Source organism: Phaenicophaeus curvirostris, chromosome 28 (genome assembly GCF_032191515.1).
Source record: "Phaenicophaeus curvirostris isolate KB17595 chromosome 28, BPBGC_Pcur_1.0, whole genome shotgun sequence".
In the NCBI taxonomy this organism is placed as follows: domain Eukaryota; kingdom Metazoa; phylum Chordata; class Aves; order Cuculiformes; family Cuculidae; genus Phaenicophaeus; species Phaenicophaeus curvirostris.
The window spans coordinates 3,431,202-3,449,787 of NC_091419.1; the positions used below are offsets into that span (position 1 = coordinate 3,431,202).

Consider the following 18,586-nt stretch of genomic DNA (forward strand, 5'->3'; position numbering starts at 1 on the left):
TCGCCAAAAATAGAATCATAGAATCACTTGGATGGAAAGGACTCACTGGATCATCGAGTCCAACCATTCCCATCAATCACTAAACCATGTCCCTCAGCACCTCATCCACCTGTCCCTTAAACATCTTCAGGGAAGGGGACGCAACCCCCTCCCTGGGCAGCCTCTGCCAGGGACCAATGACCCTTTCTGTGAAAAAATTTTTCCTAATGTTCAGCCTAAACCTCCCCCAGTGGAGCTTGAGGCCATTCCCTCTCGCCCTGTCCCCTGTCCCTTGGGAGAAGAGCCCAGCTCCCTCCTCTCCACAACCTCCTTTCAGGGAGTTGCAGAGAGCAATGTGGTCTCCCCTCAGCCTCCTCTTCTCCAGGATAAACATCCCCAGCTCTCTCAGCTGCTCCTCTTCTTCTCCAGCCCCTTCACCAGCTTCGTTGCTCTTCTCTGGACTCGCTCCAGAGCCTCAACATCCTTCTTGTGGTGAGGGGCCCAGAACTGACCCCAGGATTCGAGGAGCGGTCTCCCCAGGGCCGAGTCCAGAGGGAGAAGAACCTCCCTGGCCCTGCTGGCCACGCCGTGTCTGATCCAAGCCAAGATGCCATTGGCCTTCTTGGCCACCTGGGCCACTGCTGGCTCATGTTCAGTCGCTGTCAACCAACACCCCCGGGTCCTTCTCCTCCAGGCACTTTCCAGCCAGACTTCTCCTAGTCTGTAGCTGCTCAGGGTTGTTGTGCCCCAAGTGCAGGACCCGCCATTTGGCCTTGTTAACCCTCATGCCATTGGAGAAAGTCAGGGGGGACCTTCCTCCCCCTGGGCGGGTGCACCTGGGACACCTTCTCCTCCCTTTTCCCCCTCCAGGCTTTCCTTCCGTGGTCGTGGAGCCATTGGTGGTTCCCGGGGCTCCTCAAGCCCTGATTTGCGGGGAGGAACCTGTCCCCTCTGGCTCCCCCCGCAGGTCTCGGGGTGCTGCGGGCACCGAAGGGGGACGAAAAGGGATCCCCCCTAAGCAGGGTGCGGGGAAAAAAAAATATGGAACGCTTCACGAATTTGCGTGTCATCCTTGCGCAGGGGCCATGCTAATCTTCTCTGTATCGTTCCAATTTTAGTATATGTGCTGCCGAAGCGAGCACGACTGTTGTGCTCCTCACGACGCTATTTATATTCCCAAAATGTGATTATATTAATATCAGGGTGACTAATTTATTTTCCATGATTAGGTAGATGAAGATTTACTATTTTTACCTAAGACTCACGCACTTATTTTACTTTAAATTTACAAATTTTCCAAATCTTCCTGTTATATACGCTATCTCTGCCCCGATGGATGCTGGGTAGGGATCTATGCAAATTAGCGCCGCTGACCGTCGCGCCCCTCCCCCCGACTGAAGGCCCCCGCGCCGGGCTGCCCATAGCGGTGCCTGAACGCGCTGTGGAGCGCAGGCGCACAGCAGGCAGCCCGCGGGGGCGGGGCACGGCGGGGTCCTCGCGGGAGGCGGCGCGGGCCGGTGAGTGGGGACGGGGCTTCGCGCCTCCGAGCCGCCCAGAGGCGCCGGGGTGGCCTGTAACCCCCTCCTACACCCGCCAAGGGGTCGGTACCCCGGCTGGCAGCCTCCCTGACCCCTCCCCCGTCTCCCTGCCCCCGTCCCCCGTCTCCCACAGACGCGGTTCCCCTCACCGGTAGGGGCAGGCCCCGGTTCCCGCACCGGGAGGACTAGGCCGCACGCCCACCCCCGTGATCCCGCAGCCCACACCGAACTGAGACGCCCGGCGGGTCCCTCCATCCCTCCTCACTCGCCGGGAGATCGGTACACCGGCGGGCTGCCCCCCACCGCTTCCCCCGCCGCAGGCCCCGGTTCCCCTACCGGGAGGACTGAGCCGCCCGCCGGGAACCCGCACCCCCACACCGACCTGTGCGGCCCCCAGCCCCTCTCCCTGTGGGGTCCGAACACCGGCAGGCAGCCCCTCTCCGTTCTCCCTGCCTCGTCCCTGCCGCAGGTCCTGTTCCCCGCACCGGGAGGGGCAGGAGGACCCACCGGGACCCTGCACCCCGTCACCGCCGGGAGGGGCCGGGGGTTGCCCCACAGCTCCTTGGAGCCGCTACCCCGGCAGGCAGCCCCTCTCTGCTCCCTCGCCCCTGCCGCAAACCTGGTTCCCCCACGCCAGAGAGGCATAGATCACACTGCAGCTCCAGTGGGCACCGAGGCTTCTCCTGGTGGGGGCCTCGCGTGCCCCCTCTGTGTCTTGGGGGCGGCTGCTTTTCCCCTTCCCCGACAGCCCTGAGGCTGGGTCCCCGCTTGCTCCCACTCCAGGATGCTCACCTCTCAGGAGCTGGAGGCCGATTCCATCTCCCTGCCCTGGTACAGGGCTTGTATTCCCTCACACCTCCCCTGGGGCTAGGTCCCCGCTTGCTCCAGCTCTGGGGTGCTCACCCCTTGGGAATTGGGGGCTGATTCCCTCTCCCCACCCTTGTGTGGGGCTCATCCCTCCTTACACCCCATCGGGACTGCGTACCTGCTCCCCTGGCTCCAGGGTGCTCACCTCTCAAGTGGTTGGGGCTGATCCCTTCTCCCCGCCCTGGTGTGCGGCTCATCTGCCCTTACACCCCCTTGAGGCTGGATCCCTGCTCCCCACGCTCCAGGGTGATCACCCCTCAGGAGTTGGGGGCTGATGATAGAATCGTAGAATCACCAGGTTGGAAAAGACCCACTGGTTCATCGAGTCCAACCATTCCTATCAATCACTAAACCCTGCCCCGCAGCACCTCGTCCACCCGTCCCTTAAACACCTCTGATGCCTTCTCCCTCTCCCTGGGCAGCTCTAACGGGGGTTAGAGCTCTAACTGGCCTGCTGCTGGCAGCTTGTGACCAGTGGGACTGGCTGCCTCTTGCTTCCAGGGAGGAGTGAACACCTTTCATCTCTCCACAGGGTCCCAGGGCTCCACCAGGCCTGGCCTGCGGTGCGATGGACTTGGCGTACGTCTGCGAGTGGGAGAAAAAGCCGAAGAGCAACCACTGTCCTTGCATTCCCTTAGTATGCGCGTGGTCCTGCCGCAACCTCATCGCTTTCACCACAGACCTCAAAAATGAGGAGGAAAAAGGTACAACATGATTGCAGAAGCCTGGGTGGCATCTCCTGGTGACTCCCAGAATGTTTAGACAAGTCCTGACATCAGGAAACGCCGGGCCGGGCAGCCCGTGTTCTGCTCTGACCACAGAATCTCCCAGCTGCAAAAATCCACACAAGAAACTTGTGCTTATTCTTTTTCTCACCTTCCATGGGTTTAATGTGTGTTTTGTTCCCTGGGGAGCGGTTCTTACTCTGCTGGCACCTGGTACCTCTCTGGAGTTGCCAAGCATGATTTTCATAGAATCACTGAATGGTTTGGGATGAAAGGGACCTCAAAGCCCATCCAGTTCCAACCCTGCCATAGGCAGGGACACCTCCCACTGGATCAGGGGCTCCAAGCCCCATCCAACCTGGCCTTGAACACCTCCAGGGATGGGGCAGCCACCCCTGCTCTGGGCAACCTGGACCAAGGCCTCCCCACCTTCCCAGCAAAACATTTCTCCCCAACATCTCATCTCAATCTCCCCTCTTTCAGCTGAAAACCATTCTCCCTTGTCCTGTTCTTTCCTGTAGCTCCCTTTAAGGGGTCTTATCCTTCGCAAAATTGCTTGATGAGAAACAATTTATGTCTTCCCCTCCACCTCCGTGGGTTTGGGAACGCCAGCTGGTAAGGAGGGACAGAGCTTCAATTCTCTTTTCTTGTAGATCTTACCCATATGGTCCATATTATCGACACGGAGCACCCATGGGATGTCTATTCTATTAACTCGGGCCACACTGAAGTCATCACTTGCTTGGAGTGGGATCAGTCGGGTGAGCTTGAATCCCTTCTCACTATCCCTGTGTCCCACCATTCACGTGTGCGCATTCCTAAAACGATGGTCCGGGGCTCCACAACTATGGATTGGCTGTCTCTGTTGGAACTGCACTGGGCTGTTGTGATTGCCTGGCTGATTTTTTTTTGCTGTACCCCTTGGTTCTCACGTGGTGCTGTTGCCGTAGGCTCCAGGCTGCTCTCGGCGGACGCTGACGGTCACATCAAGTGCTGGAGCATGACCGATCACTTGGCCAACAGCTGGGAGAGCACAGTGGGCAGCGCGGTGGAAGGAGACCCTATTGTGGCCCTGTCCTGGCTGCACAACGGCGTGAAGCTGGCTCTGCACGTGGAAAAGGTTTGTCCCAGCCGTGCAGGGGATCCGGACAGGAAGGCTGGCTCGGGTCATTAGCGCAGGGTGTGAGAAAGCCCTCTTTGTTTTTCTCTCTGCTCTGGGCTTCCTCTGTGGCCTTGGGCAAGTTAACTAGGGGAGCTTTTCCAGTCAAAAAGAGAAATCAGATTCCTGGTTCCTGCTAAATTGCAGTGCAGGTTGGATGCCTTTTTTGTCCTGTTGCTTTAACCGAGTCTGCTTTGTTTTCCTTGGCTGTGAGATGGAGATAAGAGCATTTCTTTGCCTACCAGTAGTAATTCAGAAGAAATGCATTCAAGGTCCTGAGTTTTGATCTGGGGATTTGGGTATGGGAGCTGTGTGTGTGTGTGGAGATAAGCTGCTTGTTTAGAAATGTGTCTAATTCTATCTGACTCAAAAGGAGCAAGTCTGCCAAGAAGATGTTACCTGCTTAAATTTTTTTTTGAACATGAATTCTTTTGGTGTCCCCTGGAGAGAAGCCTTTCCTTCTCTCTGTTGCTGGAGAACCCGAGGCGCAGGGGTGTGAAGGATTGATGTCAGAGCTGGATTTGGCTGCAGAATGGGAGAGGGGCTGTTGATTTTCCAGGCCTGGTCCACACCAGTGAGACCAGAGCTTTGTCAGGGGTGCTCTGAGAGCTTTTTTGGGGGGGGCTGATGTGTTCCTGTGTCACTGCACAGCCAGGACTGCCCTGGCTTGGAGCAGAGGGGCCTCTCTGGGGTTGTTGGTCTCAGTGTCCGCATGCAGACGGTGCTTCAGCAACTTCCTGAGGAACGCTGGGCAGCCGTGAGCTTGCTGTGGGTGTCAGGCACCAACACCTTTGTGCTGTTGACCTTTCTTCGCAGTCTGGAGCATCAAACTTTGGTGAGAAGTTCTCCAGGGTCAAGTTCTCTCCCTCGCTGACGCTGTTTGGTGGGAAGCCCATGGAGGGCTGGATCGCTGTCACTATCAGCGGGCTGGTGACCGTCTCGCTGCTCAAGCCCAATGGGCAAGTGCTAACGTCCACGGAGAGTCTGTGCCGCCTGCGCTGTCGCGTTGCCTTGGCCGACGTTGCCTTCACCGGCGGGGGGAACATCGTGGTGGCCACTTCGGATGGCAGCAGCACCTCTCCTGTCCAGTTCTACAAAGTCTGCGTCAGCGTGGTGAACGAGAAGTGCAAAATAGACACTGAAATCCTGCCTTCCCTCTTCATGCGCTGCACCACGGACCCTGCCCGCAAAGACAAATACCCAGCCATCACTCACCTCAAATTCCTGGCTCGGGACATGTCAGAGCAGGTGAGCGTCTGCTCTTAAAGCAAGTGTGAGTTAAAGAACAGCAAGGAAATGGCTGTTTGCTCCACCTTTGACTTCCCCACATGGCTCTAGAGGTGAACGATTGTGTCCTGTGATGCCTGTTGCTGTTTTTGCTGGTTCATCATCGCTGCAAAGCAGACTGATGATCCGGTGGGTCTCTTCCAACCTGGTTATTCTATGATTCTATGTGCTTCAGAGGGCTGGGGGTATAGGGGCTGAGCCCTCCAGTTTGGGGAAAAGCATCATGAAAAGCCCTGTCCTTCGTTAGCATGATTATGCTTTGCTTTGTTCATTTTCTGGAGCTGGCCCTGATTGTTAGCAGAGCTCCGCTGGGCTGTCCGGAAGGTTCTAGGATGTGAAATCTTTCATTTTTAGGTCTTGACTTCAAAGCAGCCTCTTTCCAGAATGTGTTGGGCTCCTGATCTGTGTGACTTAATTTAGTAGCTTAACTGTGTTTGCCAGGGGCTTGCAAACGTGATTCTGGAAAGCTCAGTGACACCCATCCTCTCTCTGCTGGTTGGGACAGAGTCTTGTATTGGAGCACCAGTGTCTGCTCTGGCTTCCAAGTCAGCTCAGTTTGCTTTACATATATTTTTTGGTGTGAGTGACGTGGAGAGGTACAGGCTGTGCTAACACACGACAGGGTTCTGCCTCTCTCCTTCTGGCTGCAACCAGAGACTTCACCACTACTCGTTGCCACTGCAGACCTCTGCTTTTCCCTAGTGGAACATCCACTAATTAGAAGAAGGTAGCTCAAAATAGAGGAGAGAGGCAGAAAAAGCGACTGGATACAGCATTTTTCCCTATTGCAAGGTGTGTGCCTGTGGTTGCAGAATGGGTTTCTGTTTTGCAGGTGTTGCTTTGTGCTTCCAACCAAAACAGCAGCATTGTGGAGTGCTGGTCTCTGCGGAAAGAGGGCTTGCCAGTCAACAATATCTTCCAGCAAATCTCCCCCATGGGTGAGTTTCCACGCTGGATGCTCTTAAAAACAGGAGTCAGGTCTAAGTGAAAACACCAGCCAGGTTCTCCATCCATTATCGGCTGTATGGGATTGTCCAGAATTTTCCATATTTATTTTCCAGGCGTGCTCAGTCAGGTGCTCTATTCCATCTGTTTGCATCTTGGGCTGGTTTCCAGGGAGTGGTTTAATTGTTACTTTCACTCAATAAAAGACATTTTCTGTGTTATGCTCTGCTACTGCTCTTCCTGCTGAGAACCGAGAGAGCTGAGCCTTCCAAAGGGAAAAGATCCTGCGAGTTTAGTCGGGCTACCCAGTCTGCATGTTTTCTCCACCTGATCTCAAACGTAACAAAATCAAATCCATGCAGGTTTTTCCAGTGAAATAGAAAGCGATTATTGCACATGGGATTTTTTTTAATTGCCACCAGCAGAGCCTTCCATCAAGAAGTTTAGCGAAACGAATCATTGCTTGTACAATTGATGAGATCAGGAAAAAGAATCAGGGGGATGTGGTAGGATGAACACACAGACAGTACTTGAGCTGTGATCCCGCTTGGTTGGGGAGCGTGGGCAGGAACTGGGAGGGGGCTGTGTTTCCTGATCAGGGAGAGAGGTCTCACTTATTTCCTATTTTTCAAAGTTGGAGACAAGCAGCCCATGATATTGAAATGGCGGATTCTTTCGGCCACAAATGACTTGGATCGGGTTTCAGCCGTGGCTCTGCCGAAGCTGCCCATCTCCCTCACCAACACTGATCTGAAGGTGGCGAATGACACCAAGTTCTTCCCTGGATTGGGTAAGGAGCCTCTGTTGTCTTTCTCCCAAGTATGTAGCTTCTGCCCAAAACTTTGCCTTCTTCATCTTCTGAAGTGGGAATTTGGAACAAAAGATAGAAAAACTTTCAGAGATTAAAAAGCAGTCACATTTCATTTCCGTGGGAAGGGGTGGGCTTCAGCAGTGGCAGCTTCTCTGGGCAAGGTCTTGATTATCACAGAATCATTAAGTTTGGAAAAGACCTCTAAGCTCATCCAGCCCAACCATCAGCCCAACACCACGATACCTACTAAACCATGTCCCCAAGTGCCGTGTCTGCACATGTTTTGGACCCCTCCAGGGCTGGAGACTCCACTGCTGCCCTGGGCGGCCTCTGCCAGGGCTTCACCACTCTGTCAGTGAAGAAATTTTGCGTAGTATTCATTCTAAACCTCCCCTGGAGCAACTTGAAGCCATTTCCTCTCATCCTATCACTTCTTACTTGGGAGAAGAGACCAGCACCCGCAGCACTTACAACCTCCTTTCTGGGAGCTGCAGAGAGCAATGAGGTTTCTCTTCAGCTTCCTCTTCTCTTGTCCTCCAGACATTTGTCCAGTTTCGTTGCCCTTTTCTGGGCACACTCCAGCCCCTCAATGTCCTTCTTGTACTGAGGGGCCCAAAACTGAATACAGTTCTTGTGCTGGGAGGAGTCTCTTGCTCAACCTCAGTTGTCTTCTCCTCCCAGGTCTGGCTTTGGCTTTTCACGACGGCAGTGTCCACATTGTCCATCGCCTGTCCTTGCAAATGATGGCTGTCTTCTATGGCTCTTCCTCCCAGCGCCCGGTGGACGAGCAGACTATCAAAAGGCAGCGAACTGCTGGACCCCTGGTCCACTTCAAAGCCATGCAGCTCTCCTGGACCTCTCTGGCCTTGGCTGGCATTGACAGTCACGGGAAGGTAACGTGCTTTGTTATGGGGAGAGTGTGGAAGGAGTTATCATCCAGGCTGTCTGTCTCTCAAAGAGGCGATGGATCATTCCGAAAAGCGATAGGAATGTTACTTCCAGCTGCGTGATCAATGTTAAACAAGAAGGGATGTATCCTGTTACTGCAGGAGTTGTATCTTTGAGTCAGGAATGAGGTGCAGCTGGCCCTGTGCTGTGTTAGAGCTTCACAGGATGCTTTCAACCCAGGTTTTGATACAGATTTTCCTTTGCCTCCTCCCTTCAGCTGAGCATGCTTCGCATCTCCCCGTCCATGGGCCACGTCCTGGACATGAACATGTCTCTTCGTCACTTGCTTTTCCTGTTGGAATACTGCATGGTGACTGGCTACGACTGGTGGGACATCCTGCTCCATGTCCAACCCAACATGGTCCAGAACCTGGTGGAGAAGCTGCACGAGGAATACATGCGCCAGAACGCGGCCCTGCAGCAGGTCAGCTGGGGTGGAACCTCCCTGGCTTTTAGTGCAGGGGGTGGGCACAGGGAGGGGTCTCTGTGACTGAGAGGAGGAATTGCCGGGGCTCAGAAGACACATGGCTCTGTCTGCCTGGCTGTGCTGTCTCTGAATCCTCTACTCGAGCGATACATGAGGTGTGAAGAACCTCTGTTTAAGCAGTGTTCTTTTTCAGTAACATTAATGGGTCTCTACCTGTTAGAAACTTCGGGTGAGATGGTAAAATCTATTTTTGGCAGAGATTCTTGGAACAATAGTGCTGTTTGTCCATGCACAGAGCAGTACTCTCATGCGTAGAACGGTATTCACTATTCCTGTCATTCATGTGACAGAAACAGAGTAGAGAAGAAAGCAGCTTGCTTTAATGAGCTTATTCTAATTCTGCCTTTGCTTCTGTACGTTTCCTGGTGTCTCTGTTGCTCAGGTCCTCTCAACGCGCATTGTTGCCATGAAGGCCTCTCTCTGCAAGCTCTCCTCGAGCACCATAGCCCGTGTGTGTGACTACCACGCGAAGCTGTTCCTCATTGCCATAAGCTGCACCCTGAAATCGCTGCTGCGCCCGCACATCCTCAACACCCCGGACAAGAGTCCTGGCGACCGGCTCACCGAGGTCTGCTCCAAGATCACAGATATAGGTAGCGATTGCTCATAAGCCGACAGAGTTGGGGTTGTTCAGCCTGGAGAAGAGAAGGCTCTGGGGGGGAGACCTTAGAGCAGCTTCCAGGACTGAAAGGGGCTCCAGGAAAGCTGGGGAGGGGCTTTTGATCAAAGGGTGCAGGGATAGGCTGAAGGGGAACAGCTTTCAGCTGAAAGAGGGGAGGTTGAGATAAGATCTTAGGAAGAAATATTTTGCTGTGAGGGTGGGGAGGCCCTGGCCCAGGTTGCCCAGAGCAGGGGTGGCTGCCCCATCCCTGGAGGGGTTCAAGGCCGGGTTGGATGGAGCTTGGAGCCCCTGATCCAGTGGGAGATGTCCCTGCCCATGGCAGGGGGTGGAACTGGATGGGCTTTACAGTCCCTTTCAACCCAAACCATTCCATGATTATGTTTCTATGACCTTTGTCCTGAGCCAAGAGATGTTTTGCTTCTGTTTCAGACATCGATAAGGTGATGATTAACCTGAAGACGGAAGAATTTGTCCTGGAGATGACAACATTGCAGTCCCTGCAGCAGCTCATCCAGTGGGTGGGAGATTTTGTGCTCTATCTGCTGGCCAGCCTTCCTAACCAGGTGAGAGCCCAGGCTTCTGTGAATGGAGCCAGCAGGGAAAAACAACCTGTGTGCAGTGTTTGGGTGGCTTTAGGCAAGTCAAATACAAACAGAATCACAGAATCACCAGGTTGGAAAAGACCCACTGGATCGTCGAGTCCAACCATTCCCATCAATCACTAAACCATGTCCCTCAGCACCTCATGCACCCATCTTTTAAACCCCTCCAGGGAAGGTGACTCAACCCCCTCCCTGGGCAGCCTGTTCCTGCCCTGGTGTTCCTGTCAAAACAGACAACTAGGAAAAGAGTGTTAGAAATGGCAGAAATGCAGAGCGGTCCTTTCTGTGCCCATCTGGGCACCAGTGGCAGCTGTGTTCAGAGAAGTGGGCTCGGTAGCTGCATGACCTGTTTAAACTATTGATGCCCCAGCAGTGGTGGCTGCCCCATCCCTGGAGGTGTTGAAGGCCAGGTTGGATGGAGCTGGGAGCAACCTGATCTGGTGGGAGATGTCCCTGCCCGTGGCAGGGAGTGGAACTAGATTTGCTTAAGGTGCCTTCCAACCCAAACCATTCCATGACTCTATTCTATGAATCCTTGTATGCCTTTAGCTGCCACGGCATCATCCGTCAGGAAGTGCTGCAGGCTGTGTAATGCTTGGAAGAAAGGAGTTGTCTGAAAAAGGAGCAGGCTGGCTGCATGCAAGGCCAAATCCTAGCTGTGTTTTCCCTCTCCAGGGCTCTCCCGTGCGGCCTGGACACAGCTTTCTGCGAGACGGAGCATCCCTGGGCATGTTCAGGGAGCTGATGGTGGTGATACGCATTTGGGGACTGCTGAAGCCAAGCTGCCTCCCTGTCTACACAGCAACCTCCGACACCCAGGACAGCATGTCCCTCCTCTTCAGGCTCCTAACTAAACTCTGGCTGTGCTGTACGTGTTTGCCACAATCCATGAACAAAAGAATCCTTCCTTAATGGGGATTGTGCGTGAAAGGAATAATTGCAGGGAGTGACTTCTGAGTGGGTCTGTGGTGTTTAGAAAGGGCAAGTACAGCTGCCAGGGTTATTGTTTTCTCTGCTGTGTTGGCGGGTGGAGGAGGAAACCACGCAGTTCTCTTGATCTCTAAATGGGAAATTTAAAGATCACGCTGCTTCTCTCTCTTGGCTTCAATTTCCATGCAGGTCGTGAGGAAAATCACATCACGGAGCCAGATGATACCCTGATTGACGAATGTTGCCTCCTACCCAGCCAGTTGCTCATTCCCAATATCGACTGGTTGCCCATCAACGATGGCATTATCAGCAAGCTGCAGAACAAACAGCTTGTGCGGCTGCAGTTTGGGAAGGCTCCTGGCCTCGTTGGGCACACTGTCTCTTCCCAGTATGATGCCTTTGTCAGGTACAGAGACCTGACCCGAATGGCTGGGGTGGTGAGAAGAAAGGGGTTGAGGGGCTCTGCCATCCCTGCAGCTCCAAGGGGTCACTGGGTTTGGGATGCTTGTGGTTTTTGATTCATCTCCTTGCTGGTGTGACCCAAGAGCAGGATGTCCTCTCTGCTTGGATTCATTTCTTAACTTGCAGTGGGCTGGCAATTTGAAATATTGAAAAGAAATGACAGAAGGGGGAAAAAAATGCTTGTTTGTGATTAGATTCCTATTAGCACAGCCTTGACTCCCCTGGCGCTTGATGGACTGGGTAGTCACAGCCTGTGTTGCATTGGCCACTGCAGCTCGCTGTCCTGGAAACAGCATTTAGAAAGGGGTATTCTAGAAAAGCTCCTGTTTTTCTTCCTCCTCAGGGCACCTGGACAGCCTAAAATCGATCACCTGAGGCGGCTTCACTTGGGAGCGTACCCGACAGAGGAGTGCAAGTCCTGTACCAGGTAGGCAATGCAAGTGTAATCCATTCGGTGCGGAGGAGGCCTTGGCAGAGACTCAAACTGTTCTTTTTTGTTGTTCAAAAGCTCTTTTAGTCTGTTTACCAGCCTCGCTGGTATCCCAGTAACGTTTCACGTTAAATGTGTCTGCAGGAGGAAACGCTGCTTCTATAATAAGGCTTTTGGTGTACGGCACTGCCTCTCGCATTGGGAGAAAACAGTTGTGGTTGTGCTTAAGGCGTCTCTTACCTGGAGGACTGAGATCCTTACAATGCTTGTCACTGACTCAAGACAGCAGCAGTGTGGCTGTTAGACTAAAAATCTTGTTATTTATCCAGTGCAAAATAACCCCAGCTCTGTGAGTCAACTACGTTTCGACTAAGGGCTGGATTCTGCATTGTGGAATAAATACGATGCTACTTTAACAGAAAAATCTGAGAGCAGTGGGGCTGCACAGGGGAACGGAGACCAGAATTTGGCCTGTAGGAGTTATCAGTGATGAAGGATCCTCAGCTTGGTTCGCAGGTCTGGTTTATAAATAAATCTACCTGTGTTCCTGGAGAGGAGCTGGTGAAAGGGGACAGTCACAGTATCCATGGTACCATTTTTGGGTCATCTTTCAAAGTAGGTTTGCATTTTAAGTCCCTTTGTGCTGTCCTCTCCAGCCACCCTCACTGAAGAGCCAGGATTTCAAAATAATGGTGCAGGAAGCGAACATCCATCTCATCATGTGATTGAATTAGCTTTAATTATTGGTTTTAATAGAAGGTCTCCGTAGCAGATAGTTTGTAGCAGTCATCTTGCATTTTATGTATAAATAGCAGCTGGGGGCTGTTCTCTTGAAGCCTTCTGTTCCAAGATAACCTCTCCTCAGTTCAGATAATTGCTCACATGGTTTCAGCTGGTTTTTATTGCTAACAAACATCACCTGCAAATGACAAAAGCTGCTTTCCTCCTCGGATTCCATGCTCTCCCGTGTGGATGCCCTGGTAGCCCTGGCTTGTTTCCAGGCCCTGGCTGCCCCTTTCTGTTTCTCTCCAGGTGTGGCTGTGTCACGATGCTGAAATCACCCAACAAAGTCACCGCGGTGAAGCAGTGGGAGCAGCGCTGGATCAAGAACTGCTTGTGTGGGGGCCTGTGGAGGAGGATGCCCCTCAGCTATTCCTGAGCCTGCCTTCCGTGGGGCAGAAAGGGAACAGCAGGCACCAAGCGGAAGAGCTGCTCGGAGCTTCCTTCCCTGCAGGTGTTGGGGACAAAGGAAGGGCAACTCGTCTCCTGAGCTCTTGGAAAGTGTCATCCTGCTGCTGTCTGTGAGAAAGTACCGAGCAGCTGACTGCAGCACTGCTGCTTTCCTTGCATTGATCTTTCTGCCGTAAAAAAGAGGGGAGCGAGCTCTTCCTATTTTTCAGGGAAGAGCTAGAAGGGAATGAATGCCAGAGGTTTTCCTGTCAGCTGGGAGGAGAGCGCCTGGTTGTGTTTGTCTCTCAGCTGAGCACATGGAGTGGCTTCACCCACCCCATAAGCAGAATGCGGTGACGGGCTGGGGGCGAGCAGCAATCCTGGTGAAATGGGAGCAGGATCTGGTGCCTTGTGCCTGTCCTTTGTTGCTTGGGAAGCGCCTCATTGGCTGGATCTTCCCTGTACTTCTCCATCCTTGTATAAACTCACCCTTCTGCTGGGAGACTTCACCATCACACCAGTCTGTGCTGTAATAGAGCAATTTCTTCCCCCTCCAGAAGAGCAGGAATACGAGAGTGTTGCTGCCTGGAGCAAACCCTTCTGTTTGGCTCTCACTGAAGCAGCAACTATTTTTTGTAAATAAAAGTTCTCTTAATTTTGTACAGAATGGTTGGCTGGTTTTCAAAACCTCAGTGGTTTGCTGTGTGACTTGGGTCGTGCAGTGTGGAGCTGGGATTGTTAATGCATGAAGGGAAGAGAAGTGGGAAACGCCTGTTCCCTGCGTCCCTGTCAGGAAAGGAGCTGCCAGGGTTTGCAGTATTGGAAGGGGAGGTTAATAAGATTCTATCAGGTTATTATGGACATGAGAAAACATTTAAGTCATTAGGATTGGTTTAAGTCTCTAACTTCAGACAAAGCCAGCATGTTTGAGGAAGAGTATTCCTGGAGTGCGGCTTTTGTTCTGGATGTAAATCCCAACCTTTTCCCTTTGTGGGATGGTGCACTGGGCACCCTTTGTTGCTGGGAATGGCACCCGAATGGTGCTGTTTGATGTGCAGGGGGATGACCTGGCCTGCTGGTAGGCACTTGCTCCTCTTTTTAAGGTCCTTCAGCTATTAGGGTGGGCTCTTTACTGCACAAGGAGCCTCCCACCCTCCTGGTGGGCTGGGAAGTAGCCACCTTGCTGCACAGCCCTGCTTCGGGACTTCCAGAAGGTGGAAGCTCCTCAGAGTTGTTGCTTGGCTCTCCCTGGGCTTAAAGGTGTTGGAAGCCCAAGTGGGGAAGGGCCTGGTTGCAAAGTGGAAAGTGGGCTGGAGCTTCTGAGATCAAACCTGAGGGTGCTCAAGTAGAGAATTGGACTTTTTAAGCCGAAAGAGGGGAGATTGAGATGAGATCTTAGGTGGAAATATTTTGCTGTGAGGGTGGAGAGGCCCTGGCCCAGGTTACCCAGAGCAGTGGTGGCTGCCCCATCCCTGGAGAGGTTCAAGGCCAGGTTGGATGGGGCTTGGAGCCCCTGATCCAGTGGGAGGTGTCCCTGCTCATGGCAGGAGGCGTGGAACTGGACCATCTTTAAGGTGCCTTCCAACCCAAACCATTCCATGGTTCTGTGATCGCTTTATTGCAGCGGCTTGCGGTCAGGGTTATGGGTGCGTTCAGCAAAGTGAGTTGCTCGCGCCAGCATTGGAAGCTGTGACCCCCTGCCCTCCCCCCGCCGGGCCCTGTACTGTGCAAACAGGGGGCTGTGGCTGGGGACCCCTTCCCCCCCGTCCCAGCCACCCTCCTGGTGTGGGGCGATGCTGTAGGAGCAGCTCGGGGTGACAGAGAGAACCCCTGGTGCTGTGGCCGTGCCGGCAGCAGCAAGCCGTGGCGTGGAGCTGGTTCCCTGGGGTCGGCTCAGCGAGCGTCCTCCTCCTTGTCCGCGGAGGCCATGACTCTGTCGATCCAGGCCACGTACGGAGCGATGCGGGTGTAGATAGCGGGTTTCTTGTAGTTGCCACAGACGCGGGAGCCGGCCGTGACCACCCCCTCGGCCACCCCGTTGCAGACCAGGGGTCCACCAGAGTCTCCCTGTGGGAACAAGGCTCATCAGCACTGCTAAAGGATTGTGGCCTTGGCTCCCACCCTGACAATTGAGCTGAGGGACCCCTCCAACCCCTTCTGCCCTAGGAGGGCAGAACTTCAGCCCCTGGGTGCTTTCAGCCACCAGGTTCACTCCCAGGAATCATAGAATCACTAGGTTGGAAAGGACCCACTGGATTATCGAGTCCAACCATTCCCATCAATCACTAAACCACGTGTCTCAGCACCTCGTCCACCCGTCCCTTAAACCCCTCCAGGGAAGGGGACTCAACCCCCTCCCTGGGCAGCCTCTGCCAGTGCCCAGTGACCCTTTCTGTGAAATATTTTTTTATGATATTCAGTCTGAACCTCCCCTGGTGGAGCTTGAGGCCATTCCCTCTCGTCCTGTCCCCTGTCCCTTGGGAGAAGAGCCCAGCTCCCTCCTCTCCACAACCTCCTTTCAGGGAGTTGGAGAGAGCAATGAGGTCTCCCCTCAGCCTCCTCTTCTCCAGGCTAAACACCCACAGCTCTCTCAGCCGCTCCTCTTGTTCTCCAGCCCCCTCACCAGCTTCGTTGCTCTTCTCTGGACTCGCTCCAGAGCCTCAACATCCTTCTTGTGGTGAGGGGCCCAGAACTGACCCCAGGATTCGAGGAGCCACAGGTTGGGGTTGGTCACATCATTCCTCTCAAGCCCTCACTTCTCTTCTTGCTCTACTGACACCCCAGCCCCCCAGCTCTGCCAGGACAGGGTGGGGCAGGGAGGGAGCTTTCAGTGTTGCCCCTTTTGTGGGTATCCTTGGAGTGGTGGGTCGTTCCCGTGGCCTTTTCACTGTCTCCACGCTCCCTAGAGCTGCTTTGCAGTGGGCAGCACAGGGAAGGAGCCCCCATCACTATGGGGACACAGCCCCATCCTGCCCCCCAGCCCCCTACCCTCGTCTCTTCCAGACCCCAGAGCTCGGGACAAGGTTCAGCGTCCCGGAAAGGGAGAAGGTGGGACCAAACCATACCTTGCAGGTGTCCTTCCTGCGGGAATCGGTGCACATCATCTTCTCAGTGATGGTGTTGTCGTGGCGGGTGCGGTGGTTGCAGACGTCACGGCTGATCACTGGCCGCTTCACCTCATAGAGCTTGTCCGGCCGGTGGCCGCTGTGGGTGATGGTGCCCCAACCCGCCACCTCGCACACCGTGTCGGCCGCCACGTCCCTATCCTCCCTCTGGATCGGCAGCACCCTCACGTGCGTGTTCAGCTCCGGTTTCTCTTCCAGCTGCCACCAAGCGGAGGAGATCGGGGTCAGTGGGGGCTGGTGGTGACCCAGGACCACGCTGGGCACAGCCCCCCCAGTCCCAACACCGTGACTGTCCCATCCTTGGCCACGCTCAATGCTTCCTCATCCACTTGGGACGCAGCCAGAGCCACAAGGACCTTGGCGAGGACAGAGGCATTTGGACACAGCCCAAAAGGAAGTGGGGACAGTCCCATGGGTGGCAAAGGAGGGACAGAGGGGACTGACCGAGCCCAGCCTCGAGTTTTTCCTCCTGCTGCTCTGTGGGACCCCAAGGAGCAGGAGGATTTGCAGGAGTGGGACTGTGCCGGGCATGTGGTGGGGAGCAAGGTCCCAACCAGGGTCCCCAAGCCCACCTGGAGGAGGAGGAGGTCATCCTTGTTGTTGTGGATGTTGCTGCCGGGGTGGGGGATCTGGGCTCGCACCCGGTACAGGCGTTTGTGCGGCTCCGGCTGCGTCAGCGAGTGGGCACCCAGGAGGACCTGGAAGGCTTTGCCATCCCTGGAAGAGAGCGATTGCGTGGGGGCTCTGCCCACCCCACGGGGCATGGAAACGGGGTCCCCAAGACTCCTCTGTAGGGTGCCAGGAGCCCTCCGGCAGCTGCCCCCCAGCACTTACAGGTCCTCGGTGCAGTGGGCAGCGCTCAGCACCCACTGCTCGGCGATGAGGAAACCGCCGCAGACGTGCTGCCCGTCCACCTGCAGCGAGGCCATGTACGGCTTCAGGTGGGGCTCGGCCTCGTAGCCCCCCAGGATCCGTCCCCGGGGCTGCCCTGGCGCAGGTGGGAGAGAGGGAGGGTTAAGCTGAGCATCACCTGTTTGGGATATGGGGCAGGAGGACCCCCAGGATCCCCTCCCAGCGGCCCTGGACGCCCTCCCCGTGGGCTGCAGACGGAGCAGGAATTGGGGGGCTGGATGAGACCCCCCGTGCTGGCACCATCGCTGCTCCCCTGTCCCCATCCCGTGGTTTAGGGGACGCACTCACCCCTCACCGCGACCCCCAGCAGCAAAGTGAGGATGAGGACGGGAGCAGGACTTGGCCCCATAGCTGCGATGGAGCGCGGCGGTTCCTCTGCGGGTTCTGTGGGGCGAACGCTGCTCCGACCGAGGCCAGGGCTGGGGCTCGCTTTTATCCGTCCAGTGAGGACGGAGGGGGAGCCGGGGGGGGTTTCCGCAGCGTGGTTGCAAAATATTCAGCTTATAAAAGGGGTCAAGAGTTCCCGGTACAAACAGGGCGGGAGGGAGGAAGCAGCCTCTCCAGCCGCCGGCCCTGGCACCCATCGCAGGGGATTTCTGCGCTGTTGTTTTCGAAGCCCAAACCAGTTCCCGGCACGTGAAGCTCCGGCACGTGCGGCAGCGCCCGAGGCTTGGCCCCAGCACCCCCAGACCAAGGACCAGCACCCAGGGTTGGGGGAGGCTCCGTGGTGCGGGGTGAGCACAGGACCCGCTGTCCTCGTCCTCTTTGCTTAGCAGGGATGAGAGCAATGGATTTGGGATCACCGGGGTCGTCCCGGGGAGGTCCTGCAAGGGAGGGGATCCTGCCCCTCTGCTCCGCTCTGGGAGACCCACCTGGAGCCCTGTGACCAGTTCTGGAGTCCTCAGCACAGGGAGGACATGGAGCTGTTGGAGCGAGGCCAGAGGAGGTCATGGAGATGATCCGATGGCTGGAGAACGTCCTGTATGAGGCCAGGCTGAGAGAGTTGGGGTTGTTCAGTCTGGAGAAGAGAAGGCTCCATGGAGACCTTAGAGCAGCTTCCAGCACTGAAAGGGGCTCTCTGGAGTTAGGGCTCCCCCACTATGAAAACAAGGTAAATATTGACTGTGTGTCGCCTTGGATTCCTTCCCTTCCATGCTGAAAGGAGCTCCAGGAAAGCTGGGGAGGGGCTCTGGATCAGGGAGGGCAGGGATGGGACAAGGGGAATGGTTTTCAGCTGCAAGAGGGAAGATTGAGATGAGAACTTAGGAAGAAATGTTTTGCTGTGAGGGTGGGGAGGCCCTGGCCCAGGTTGCCCAGAGAAGCTATGGCTGCCCCATCCCTGGAGGGGTTCAAGGCCAGGCTGGATGGGGCTTGGAGCCCCTGATCCAGTGGGAGGTGTCCCTGCCCGTGGCAGGGATGGGACTGGATGGGCTTTGAGGTCCCTTCCAACCCAACCCATGCCATGATTCTATGAGTCCTGACTGCCCAGCACCCTGAGCCATCGCCTGACCCATGACCCCCATCCCTGGGGACACCAGCGAGGAGGTCATAGAATCATAGAATAACCAGGTTGGAAGAGACCCACCG

At 55.1% G+C, this 18,586-nt stretch overlaps 2 protein-coding genes and 1 non-coding gene across 3 annotated transcripts; 1 reads left to right on the forward strand and 2 right to left on the reverse strand.

Moving 5' to 3' along the window:
• Positions 1-1,014: 1,014 nt before the first annotated feature.
• LOC138732011 (U6 spliceosomal RNA) lies at positions 1,015-1,121 on the reverse strand. The gene has a single exon (XR_011339244.1). It is a non-coding gene; the product is annotated as a U6 spliceosomal RNA (small nuclear RNA).
• A 1,795-nt stretch (positions 1,122-2,916) lies between these two features.
• MED16 (mediator complex subunit 16) lies at positions 2,917-13,622 on the forward strand. Its single transcript, XM_069878016.1, has 14 exons — positions 2,917-3,088; positions 3,763-3,870; positions 4,060-4,229; positions 5,085-5,516; positions 6,388-6,493; positions 7,135-7,290; positions 7,993-8,204; positions 8,477-8,683; positions 9,129-9,339; positions 9,798-9,931; positions 10,646-10,838; positions 11,090-11,306; positions 11,706-11,789; positions 12,825-13,622. The coding sequence occupies exons 1-14, from the start codon at positions 2,953-2,955 to the stop codon at positions 12,949-12,951; spliced, it is 2,493 nt and encodes an 830-aa protein (XP_069734117.1). The 5' UTR covers positions 2,917-2,952; the 3' UTR covers positions 12,952-13,622.
• Positions 13,623-14,556: 934 nt separating this feature from the next.
• On the reverse strand, positions 14,557-17,414 carry LOC138731894 (complement factor D-like). Its single transcript, XM_069878180.1, has 5 exons — positions 17,288-17,414; positions 16,922-17,075; positions 16,660-16,804; positions 16,028-16,285; positions 14,557-15,029 (listed from the first exon to the last, which is right to left on the reverse strand). The coding sequence occupies exons 1-5, from the start codon at positions 17,346-17,348 to the stop codon at positions 14,856-14,858; spliced, it is 792 nt and encodes a 263-aa protein (XP_069734281.1). The 5' UTR covers positions 17,349-17,414; the 3' UTR covers positions 14,557-14,855.
• Positions 17,415-18,586: the final 1,172 nt, after the last annotated feature.